Source organism: Oryzias melastigma, linkage group LG13, assembly GCF_002922805.2.
Source record: "Oryzias melastigma strain HK-1 linkage group LG13, ASM292280v2, whole genome shotgun sequence".
Lineage (NCBI taxonomy): Eukaryota > Metazoa > Chordata > Actinopteri > Beloniformes > Adrianichthyidae > Oryzias > Oryzias melastigma.
The window spans coordinates 156,474-168,547 of record NC_050524.1 but is presented as its reverse complement, the minus strand read 5'-3'; the positions used below and the strand labels follow the sequence as shown (position 1 = coordinate 168,547).

The 12,074-nt window shown below is 44.5% G+C and overlaps 1 protein-coding gene across 1 annotated transcript in view; it reads right to left on the bottom strand.

Moving 5' to 3' along the window:
- Window positions 1–1,057: 1,057 nt before the first annotated feature.
- Window positions 1,058–12,074, bottom strand: part of sagb (S-antigen; retina and pineal gland (arrestin) b) — a 20,654-nt gene continuing 9,637 nt past the window's right edge. The window contains exons 9-16 of the mRNA XM_024276906.2: window positions 11,448–11,532; window positions 11,293–11,365; window positions 11,086–11,223; window positions 9,676–9,753; window positions 9,554–9,568; window positions 9,395–9,447; window positions 5,125–5,134; window positions 1,058–3,305 (exon numbers count right to left, since the gene is read on the bottom strand). Of these exons, the coding sequence (XP_024132674.1) occupies window positions 3,212–3,305; window positions 5,125–5,134; window positions 9,395–9,447; window positions 9,554–9,568; window positions 9,676–9,753; window positions 11,086–11,223; window positions 11,293–11,365; window positions 11,448–11,532 (546 nt within the window). The 3' untranslated portion in view covers window positions 1,058–3,211. The remainder of the gene's footprint in view (window positions 3,306–5,124; window positions 5,135–9,394; window positions 9,448–9,553; window positions 9,569–9,675; window positions 9,754–11,085; window positions 11,224–11,292; window positions 11,366–11,447; window positions 11,533–12,074) is intronic.

Here is a 12,074-nt window from a genome sequence, read left to right as displayed (position 1 = left end):
AAAGATTAAAACCAGGATCAAGTAATAAAGATTAAAACCAGGATCAAATAATAAAGTTTTAAACCAGGATCAAATAATAAAGATTAAAACCAGGATCAAATAATAAAGATTACTCTGAGCTCACACGACTAGCGTCACAGCTCAGGTGTGATGTGGGAGTGGTCTAGCTGCAGCCGACGGCTCATATTAGCTACTGGTTGGCTGCAGCTACAGACTCTGCTGCCGACCTCACAAACCTCCAAACTCACAGACGTTCACGCTAATCCCTCTTTGCTGCGGATCAGCTGCGTCGTCTAGCGAAATTTGAACCAAACGAAACAGCGGTAGCGATCCTGAGGCCGGGCGGCGGAGGCTGGATTTCCTCTCACACTTTTAAAGTTACGTAAAGACTGCGGCGCACGCATTGAGAGCTGTAACGCTAGCCGTGTGAGTCCGGGGTCGGTGTTTTTCACCTGAGCACAGGTAAGTGTTTGTGTGTTTGTACTTGAGTCAGTTGCTGTTTATACTTTATGACTGATTTGATGTTTCTGAACAATGAAGGGGTGTGGCCTTCCAACAAGCTCACTCATGATTGGCCGAAGTAGTTCCACTAAAACCCTGACTCAGATATACTTGGACCAATCACTGTTGTCTGGCTCCAAAATGGACGTTTCACGAAGTGACAGTTATGAATTTGACCTGATTTCATGAGAGCTGGAGGTTAGGCATTTTCTATGGATGATGTCAACACCTCACTTTGTCCATCGTTTCTACAGTCACTGATTTTTAGAGGAAAGCTCAGAAATATGTGTGGATCAAAATACCACTTTGGATGTTAATAGTGAGGAATGAACATTATAATACACTAAACCAGGGGTATTCAAGTCCAGGCCTCGAGGGCCGGTGTCCTACATGTTTTCCAACCAACCTTCCATTGAAGCTCCTTATTGGCTGCTAATTTCCAGGATCAGGTATGTTTAGCCAATAAGGAGCTTCAATGGAAGGTTGGTTGGAAAACATGTAGGACACCGGCCCTCGAGGCCTGGATTTGAATACCCCTGCACTAAACTGTTGACTTTACATGGTGTAGGCTCTTCAACTGATATTTTTTTTGTACCCCCCCCCTTCCTCTTTATCTCTTTTCTTTTTTCCACCCAGTCCAACAACAAAACGTATACAAACATAACCAACATAACTAAAGCTTAGCCTCAAATACAGAGAGAATTTATACAAATACACACCTGCTGTGTCAGAAGATCCATAACCCTGTTGTTCCAATTCCAAACCTATTCCACATCAATCTACCTGGGTAGGGGGGTCTAACTGTTATAAGGTGAGAACTCCCCCACCCTCCCGCATAATTGTGTAAAAATTCAATCACTCAAACACGTCTTTGGAACAAAATTTGTCTTTAATGTTGAAGCAACAAATTCCAGAGATAACTAATAACAGAACAATTCTGCAGTAACTCTACTGTACACAGAGTAGTTCTACTGTACACAGAGTAATTCTACTGTACACAGAGTAACTCTACTGTACACAGAGTAATTCTACTGTACACAGAGTAGTTCTACTGTACACAGAGTAGTTCTACTGTACACAGAGTAACTCTACTGTAAACAGAGTAATTCTACTGTACACAGAGTAACTCTACTGTACACAGAGTAACTCTACTGTACACAGAGTAATTCTACTGTACACAGAGTAACTCTACTGTACACAGAGTAGTTCTACTGTACACAGAGTAACTCTACTGTAAACAGAGTAATTCTACTGTACACAGAGTAGTTCTACTGTACACAGAGTAATTCTACTGTACACAGAGTAACTCTACTGTACACAGAGTAATTCTACTGTACACAGAGTAATTCTACTGTACACAGCAACAATACTGATAAAGTGTAGCATACATCAACTGCAACAAACTTTATTTCAGACGTCTACATTTGCATGAAGCAGTGAACATGTCGAGGCTGAATGTAGTCAAAGAACCTCCTCAGATAACACATCAGGTAATGACGACGCTGCAGAGCCACGCCCACCTCCCAGGAAGGACCTCATCTCTATTCAGCTGACCAACACCAACAGTTTCACGCCCAGATCTGGACTCAGAGCCAGATTCAAGCTGGGTTCTGGTCTCGACCCAGAATTAAATCTAGATACAGACCCAGACCACAAAACGACGTGGATCCAGATCTGGGTCTGATCAGATCTTGTTAAGATTCAGATCTTTACTAAGACTAAGAAGATTGAAGAACACTTTAAACCCAGAACTAGATGTTGATCAGAATCCAAACCCTGACAGTGCCTCGTTAAAGTGAGGCTCTTCCAGGTTACTGTAGTTCTCAGGTTAATGAGTCTTGGGGGGGGGGGGGGATCTCCTGGTATATTGGTGTGGTGCCATGTTCTATCTATTTGGTTTTGATTTTTTTATTGGTATTTCCTGATATCCAAGATTTGGATAAAACCTGACCCGACTTGTTCTTCTTAAGAAGGATGTCCCTCATTTGTTTGGAGAGTTCTTTGGTAAGTGGGGTGGTGTGAAAATGTAAGGATAGATCATGTGACTCTTAGATTGCTCACAGGTAGACACCACTAATATTTGGATTTCTGAAGGTCATTAGTTGCACCAGAGTTTTTATGTCTTCATAACCAGAGGGCTGAGTAAATGCTTACTTTTCCTTGTCTCACTTGTTATGGTAATGTGTTCTGATCCAATACACAAAACTCACAGGATCAATCCATTGAGCTAAAAGCTGTAAAGTAATAATATAGCCAAGAAGGGGTAAATACTTGAACACAGTTGTGGATCCATGCCCAGACCAAAGGCCTAGATCCAAGTCCAAGCCTGGATTAAGACAGAGATCATAGTTTAGATTTAAATCGAGACAAAGATCCAGACCCAGACTCTGATCTGAAAATGGACAAAGACTTTAGTTCTAGTTCAGATCTTAATCCTAATCCTGTCCTAGACCGATAGTTAGATACAGACCCAGATCAGAATACAGACCCAGATATTGATCCAGATTTAGATGGACTCATAGATGCTCTTGAGGTCTTGGTCTGGATTGAAGCTGAGTTGATGAGTTGGAGGTCGTTTCTGGGAGAGTGGCAGTCGTTGAACCCCAGGTGGATGCAGAGTTTATGACAGCCTCCTGGAGCATGGTGGCGGATCTATGCAGGCGGACAAACCAACCACGGTGGCTCTGACGGCTTGGATCTTCTGCCAGGTTCAGAGCTCAGCGGGGGACTCGTCATCATCTCCGTAGACCACCCCCTTCAAGTAAGCCCGTTTGAAGTCCTCAAAAACCATGTCATCTGGCTCACTGTAGCACACACAGGAGACAGTGTTTCTACAGGTCCTCCAGATCATGGAGTCAGTGAAGAAATACCCCTCCCCCCCTTGAAGTGCGACACTGCAGGAAAAGGTTCCCTCTTTTACTAGCTGAGACACCATTAGGTCTTCTAAGGTTTCATGAACACCTGTGGCTCTGGCTGAGGAACCGCAACCTCAGGAGGACTTCTTCCTAACAAACATTCCCAAAATCCATCCCTAGGACGGTATCAGGGATCCAGTCTTCCCGTTTGCTGCACCTGACAGCCAGAATACTTCTGGAGCCGCCATCAGTGTGAATGTGACTTTAAGATGACTAATAGTCATTTTCCAGGCTCTAACCACACTCCTCCCACACCTGAGTTTGAGTCTGAATAACAGCCAAGGTGGCAGTACGTTTCTGGTTCTGACCCATAATGTACAGACCCAGTCTGATGAAAATTGTGTTTTTTACATGTTCTTTTCTCATGATGGAGGACATACATGAAACAAATTATAATTCAAACTGTTTCTGAGTATTTCTTTATTCAGATCGTGATGGATCAGGAGCAGATGAAACTCATCCTTTGAAAAAGATCAGATTTGAGATCCAGCTACTGTGATGGGTGGGACAAAGTCTCCCTGCTTCTCTACAATTGTACATCCTCCATTTGCAGACAAACAGATCCACGAACATCTTCATTTTCCTTGTCTGAGCTGGAACTGTACGGCTGGATAACTTTGATACTGCTCGCCTTTTTTTTGCTATGCTAATGTTAGAATGAGCTTGTGAGGTGCTATAAGCTAGCAGGAGAGTGTAGAGAAAGGAAAGCTTAGAAATTAGTGAGGCTAACCGACCCGCCCACAAACTAAAGTTCTGATAAACTACTGCTGATCTACAGAAACTATGTCATAAAAACGACACAGGTTTTTAAACTTAGGCTAAAACGGCATCATCTTAATTCAATGACCACCAGCAACTCTTACAACATAAAAACTTAGAGTTGGTCTTTAAGGGTTGTCTCACAGCATTCCTGGGACAACATAGACCTCAACAATGGTGTCCGTTTAGGCTCTGCCTGAAATGTTTGTCTGCCAGCTGCTCCCAGCAGACCGGTTCTACACACTTTGCCTGGGGGGTCATTCTACCGCACCTGAACAAACTTGGGCAGGGATTTGTTGGCAGCTCAGTTTTTTTCTTCAAACAGGAACCCAAAATAAAGACGAGTGCAGAAACATAACATAATCAATCATTTAACTGTTTTATGAAGTCAGATGTACTAATAGGAATCCCAAAGGCACAAGTCTCCCAGGCCGAGCGATGGCATCTCAAACTGGTCTCCTCCCGACGGCTGACTCGACATTTGGTGCTTAACTTAAATAACAGTCATGACCCATTACCGTACCCAAACGCAAAGAGAAACATTTTCAAGTGCATGGAGAAGAAAAATTGAAGGTCTTGGCTCTAAGCTGGGTGGCTACAAGCAATAACACTGACTGGTCACCTTCACTTTGGACAGCTGTAGAAAGCAACCTCCCCGAAAAAGATTGGTTCCAGAGTCCAAGCTGTAAGTCCCGGTAATCTCAACCACACCTACTAGGTACAGTTTCATCAAATCTGCCTCTGCTTGACCTGGTTTTATTATTTGAAATTTGAAATGACCCCTCAGACTTGAGGTTACTTGTTGGAAACCCACTAATCCCCACCTGAATGTGAAATCACAGAGAACTTTTGTGGTAACAAAACGGAAGTTCACTTATGACTAACTCAACGATTATGTGAACAAGATACTAGCTATCTGTGGTGCCATGTGACCACCCTAAAGTCTTACCTGTCCTTGGCTGAAGGTGCATGTGAAGGGATGAAGAACAGAAGTGGAGGTTAGAGATGAACATTCACCTTTGTCTGAATAATTCAAATCATTTCATCATGGAATAGAGAGCAATGTGGTGGTAATATCCCATATGAGTTATTTAGGCGAGAGTCGCTATGCTAGCCTATTCCGTACGCAAAGTTGGACGCCATATTGGAAAGGGCCAGATGCTAGTTTACTGCTGTGTTACAATTGGAAAAACAGAGCAGGAAAAACAAGAATGTGACTTTTCACAAATAATTATTACTGCAAGTTAATACAGGAAAACGTTTAAGGTTTAGGAAGATCTGAGTGAGTTTACTCTCAATAGTGAACGTTTCGGCTGATCTTGTAGTCTATTCAAAGTGAACAGTTACATTAGACTATTTCCACGTTTTCTGGCAAGACCACTGATCTTTCTTTGTTTTTTGGAGGATGACCACACAGAAACTAACCACGATTCCCTCAGTAGCGGCGGGTTCATATCCTCTACTGTTGTGCGTTGCGACCGGCTCTGGCTCGGCAAGCTCCGACCACTGCGTGCTTTACAGTGCCCCCCACCTGGACCTTACCACACCGAGGCTGTGGACTGAAGTGCTCATGCTCCCGCTCCCCTGTCCGTGGGAGGGACAGGGCCCCCACCCCCAGAACAACTGTCAACAGGGAAGAACTGTCCCGACCGACCCACCCAAGTAAGGTCAATTATCCACCCGACTCTTCTTGACACAAGGATCAAGGAGTCTAAAGCCGTGTTCCACAGAACACGATTTGTGCTGACCGCCCTTTTTTCACCGTTTAGAAAACTCGCCTCTCACCGTCTGTCCAAAAACATGACCATAAGCTTGACACTGCTGCTGCGTGTGGGAGGAGCTACCAGCTAATGCTTTTAGCCTGATCGCTACATGGAGCAGTGTCTGTTTATCTCACTTCCTATGTATAGAAGACACAGAGGATGTTCAGAGATCAGATTTTTTTTTGTTCTACAAAAGCATCAGTGATCCCGTCTCCATGTTTGATGGGATCCTTCAGAACTTCTCCTGGTACCGGGGCTTCACTCCGAGTTGGATCACGCCCTTCTGCTCTGTTTCTGTGTCTCTATGACCCAGTTTGAAGACTCACTGTTCCACATTAACCAGAGAGGGAAAAACAAAACCAATAATGAAATTAGAGGATCTTTTTTATTACTGTCCCACGAAAATAAGAAAATATCAAGCAGGCAGCTTCCCCAAGGCTGCAGCGGCTCTGTCTGGATTTACGGTCTAGGATGTACCAGCACTCGCTCTGCTGGGTAGCGTCTCTGGCCTATATAACTCAAAGCCAACCCTTACTGTAACCCTTCCGCTCTCCTTGACTTGTTTACATTAAAAGTGGGGTCATCTGGACCCCACTTAAAATCACATTAACCACATAAAATCCTGTCCACCTTTGTCCACATTTTGTGGACAAAGGAATCACACATCAATATGTGGGTGGAGTCATCTGGACCCCAAAGAGAGCAGAGGGGTTAAAATAAGGCTCCAACTACACAATAAGGGCAACACTAACTACACAATCAGAGCAACACTAACTACACAATCAGAGCAACACTAACTACACAATCAGAGCAACACTAACTACACAATCAGAGCAACACTAACTACACAATCAGAGCAACACTAACTACACAATCAGAGCAACACTAACTACACAATCAGAGCAACACTAACAACACAATCAGAGCAACACTAACAACACAATCAGAGCAACACTAACAACACAATCAGAGCAACACTAACAACACAATCAGAGCAACACTAACAACACAATCAGAGCAACACTAACAACACAATCAGAGCAACACTAACAACACAATCAGAGCAACACTAACAACACAATCAGAGCAACACTAACAACACAATCAGAGCAACACTAACAACACAATCAGAGCAACACTAACAACACAATCAGAGCAACACTAACAACACAATCAGAGCAACACTAACAACACAATCAGAGCAACACTAACAACACAATCAGAGCAACACTAACAACACAATCAGAGCAACACTAACAACACAATCAGAGCAACACTAACAACACAATCAGAGCAACACTAACAACACAATCAGAGCAACACTAACAACACAATCAGAGCAACACTAACAACACAATCAGAGCAACACTAACAACACAATCAGAGCAACACTAACAACACAATCAGAGCAACACTAACAACACAATCAGAGCAACACTAACAACACAATCAGAGCAACACTAACAACACAATCAGAGCAACACTAACAACACAATCAGAGCAACACTAACAACACAATCAGAGCAACACTAACAACACAATCAGAGCAACACTAACAACACAATCAGAGCAACACTAACAACACAATCAGAGCAACACTAACAACACAATCAGAGCAACACTAACAGCACAATCAGAGCAACACTAACTAGACAATCAGAGCAACACTAACTAGACAATCAGAGCAACACCAACTACACAATCAGAGCAACACTAACGACACAATCAGAGCAACACTAACTACACAATCAGAGCAACACTAACAACACAATCAGAGCAACACTAACAACACAATCAGAGTCAGACTAACGACACAATCAGAGCAACACTAACTACACAATCAGAGTCAGACTAACGACACAATCAGAACAACACTAACAATCAATCAATCAATCAATCAATCAATTATACTTTATTAATCCCAGGGGGGGGGAAATTAGGTGGTGGGCAGCAGCTGTTACTACAGCGCTTATCGCCCGAAAAAGACACATGAGGGTACAGGAAAGGAAGGATGTCAAAAATCAAGTATCTTCAGCCCGTGTCGCACGAGGGCGGCATGAGTTAAAAGTACAAGCAAAAATACATCGACATTGAAGCACATTTATTTCACAAGACAAAAAGGTCCACAAACTGACTCCCAACACGTCCAGCCAGGTGGCAGCTGTGCGCGATAGCACAGCGCTCTAAGGCACAGTCGAGGGGGGGCCTGAGAGAAGAGAGTCACCAAGAGGTTGAATTTGTGGTGAAGGTCATGGCAGGGGAGGAATGCAGATTACCATGACGACGGGCTCAGTTTCTCACACCTTCCGCGGAGTTGTTTTGGGGGGGGTTCCTGATTAGAGATGTTTGTTTTCTCGCAGACAGACAAAGCTTTCTGTCTGCCTGCTGAAGTCCAGGTGCTGCGTTATGGCGGAGAAAATTCACAGATCTGGTCAATTTTCTTGATTCCCTCCAAGTCGAGCCGACACTCGCTCCATGATGGTTTCCAGCCTTCCAAGGGAGACTTCGATGCGATACACGCGGGCAGACTGAGCATCGATCTTGGCCTCCAGTCCATTCAATTTCTCAGTCTGAGTCTGTACGTCTCTCTGTGTCCCAGCGCAAAGCACTCCCAGTCCGCCCTTGTCTGAGAGCCACTTCGCCACATTCCGGTACATCCAGGTTCCACCAGTTCCAATCAGCAGAAAGCCGGAGACCAGTAATCCAATGATGTAAACATCTTCAACATCTTCCAGAGAGAGTTGCGACAGGCAGAAAATTCTCCATTTGCCCCAAGGATCATTCACATATCCAGCCGCAGACGTGCCCCCTGGGCAGGTAGGATCCGCTTTCCCACCTCGCATGGTGGAATAAATTTGGTCAATCGCATTCGCAGCCCAGCAGATCAGATCCATGTTTCTTGAAAGTGAGAAAAACTGAGAGTAGTCACAGTAGGACTGGGGAGACGAGACAAAGAGCCTTGGTAGGGAGATAGATAAGGGAGCTCAGAGAAAAGCGTCCGCTCTTGGTGAGTGCCGGAAGAAGAAAAGAACAACACAATCAGAGCAACACTAACAACACAATCAGAACAACACTAACAACACAATCAGAGCAACACTGACAACACAATCAGAGCAACACTGACAACACAATCAGAGTCAGACTAACGACACAATCAGAGCAACACTAACAACACAATCAGAGCAACACTAACAACACAATCAGAGCAACACTAACAACACAATCAGAGCAACACCAACAACACAATAAGAAGTCAAAATATTCAACATGATTTCAAAACACTAGTACGGTTCCTCTCTAGTGGATCACGATCTACACCAGCCGTTCATACTGTGGTCAGACACCGGGTGTTCAGATGAGACAAAGAACAGTCAGAACTCGGTTTTCTCGTGTTCAATTCCAGATCCATAAACCAACAAATTAACCTGCTGCTGAGATGACAGGCTGGTGTGTTACCTTGTTCGGGTTTGGAGTGCATTAATTTGAAGGGAACCTCAAGGGACACCTCACTGAAAAGACACACAAACAGGTGTGCAGACACAGAAGCACAATGACACAAAGACAGGTGCATGCTGAAACACAACGTGAATCTGAAGGGTCTGAGTGAGAACTTACCTGGATCCCACCATACTGAGGACGAGCAGCCCAGACAGAGACATCAAACGCACAATTACACTCTGCTGAGCACAATCTGCTGTTTGACAACAAGCTCCAGTAGTGGAGTGACCCACACTTACCCAGATGCAATCATCTTCAGCACCACCTTGTAGGAGACCAGCATGCCCTGGACCTCCTTCAGAACCTCCTGCTTCACTCTGAGACACAGAGAGGAGAAGTCAGTCAAATCCCTGCTGTCAGCAAACGCAACAACACTCGGGCAGGAAGAAAACTGTCCCACGTCAGACTCTGGGTCTACTGGTTCAAGAAGAGGCTGGAAGAGAAACCTCCAGAAGGACAGCAGATGTTCCTGGAGCTTCTGTTGGAACCTCAAGCTGGTTTCATGCAACAAATACATTCAACCAAGACACACTGTGGTCTGAAAAAAATGGAAACAAAGTCTGGATCAAACGGACTTCTTGACGTCTCTGATCATCCTGCTTCTTCTTCTCATTTGGAATTTTCCCTTCAGCCAATCAGCTTCTTCCACCTGTCCTCTGCATCGTCTAACAGCAGATACCTTCATGTCTCCATCAGTGGATCCATGAACCTCCTCTCTGGTCTTCCTCTAGACCTCTTTCCCTTCAGCTCTAGACTCAGCATCCTTCACTGTCTCCAGGCTGAACAACATGGCTGCTCTCACCACCGTTTCTACACCCATAATAATAATAATAATAATAATACATTTTATTTAAAGCGCCTTTCATGTCACCCAAGGACACTGATAATGTGAAAAAAAGCAGTGGTGAAGATTACCCTGACAGATCAGTGGTGAAGGTGACCGTGACAGATGATAAGGGTGACCCTGACAGAACAGTGAAGGTGACCCAGACAGACCAGTGATAAAGGTAACCGTGACAGATCAGTGAAGGTGAACCTGACAGATCAGTGATGAAGGTGACCGTGACAGATGATGAAGGTGACCCTGACAGATGATGAGGGAGATCCTGACAGATCAGTGATGAAGGTGACCCTGACAGAGCAGTGATGAAGGTGACCGTGACAGATGATAAGGGTGACCGTGACAGATGAAGATTACCCTGACAGATCAGTGATAAAGGTGACAGTGACAGGTCAGTGATGAAGGTGACCTGACATAGCAGTGATGAAGGTGACCGTGACAGAGCAGTGAAGGTGACCCTGACAGATCAGTGATGAAGGTGATCTTGACAGATGATGAAGGTGGCCCTGACAGATCAGTGATGAAGGTGACCTGACAGAGCAGTAATGAAGGTGACTCTGACAGATCAGTGAAGGTGACCCTGACAGAGCAATAATGAAGGTGACCCTGACAAATGATGAAGGTGGCCCTGACAGATCAGTGATGAAGGTGACCTGACAGAGCAGTAATGAAGGTGACTCTGACAGATCAGTGAAGGTGACCCTGACAGATCAGTGATGAAGGTGATCCTGACAGATGATGAAGGTGGCCCTGACAGATCAGTGATGAAGGTGACCCTGACAGATCAGTGATGTAGTAGGTGTCGTACATGCTGGATGAAGCTAGGTTGGTGTCTTCGTGCTTCAGCCGGCCGTCCAGAGCGATCCCTCGGCGCTCTTTGTTGTAGAGCAACAGCGGGTACAGAGTGTAGTCCTTCTTCAGAGTGGTTCCAGACGGCACGGAATCTCTTTGAAAGCAGACACACATTAGTGAGTGACCAGAAGCCCCGCCTCCCCCAGCGTCATCAAACACTCACTCCGTCTCTTCTTTGGCCACAGACTTGACATACTTGTCATTGGAGTAAAGAACGACGTTGGTCACCTGCTCCACTAAACACACAGTAAAGGTAACACAAACATTGCAGGAGCGTCAACATGTCATGAAGCAGCTGATTGGCTCAGAGGAGGTCACCTGACAGACTGATGTCTTTGATGTTCCTGCTGGATGAGTTAGTGATCTCCACGTTTGCTTTGACTGGTTCTCCATGATAATACGTCTGCCAAATGAAAGAGAGGGAACGGGTCAAGGACGTGGACAGAACCGTCAACCACAGAAGTTTCAGTCAGTCAAAGATTGTTGTGGAAAAAATTGAACTCTTGAAACAGGAATCTGATTTCTGCTCAGAGGGTTGGTTTATTCTAGAATAAAATAGAGGATCTTCCAGTTGAAAGTGAAGGAAAGAGAAGAAACCCCCGTACTCTGTTAGCGTCAGCCTTTTATACATATGCGTAAATTGAAACACAGCACACATACACAGCCCTGCTTGGAATAACAACCGTTCTTCTGTCTCATCTTTCCTGGAAGCATTCCTTAAAATAATTATTCTATAAACTTGGCCAGACACTGCAACCCGTTCTCATTGACCTGAGTCATTCCCAACGTAATACAGGGAACATCAGACAAATTGTTTACTTGGAATTTGTACTCGAAAACATCATTAAAGTGTTAGTGATGCCCTGGGACAAAGCTAAAATAAGTATCCAGATATATTCCATATGTTCTAATGTATCAAAAATAACAAATAATTACCGTTGACAA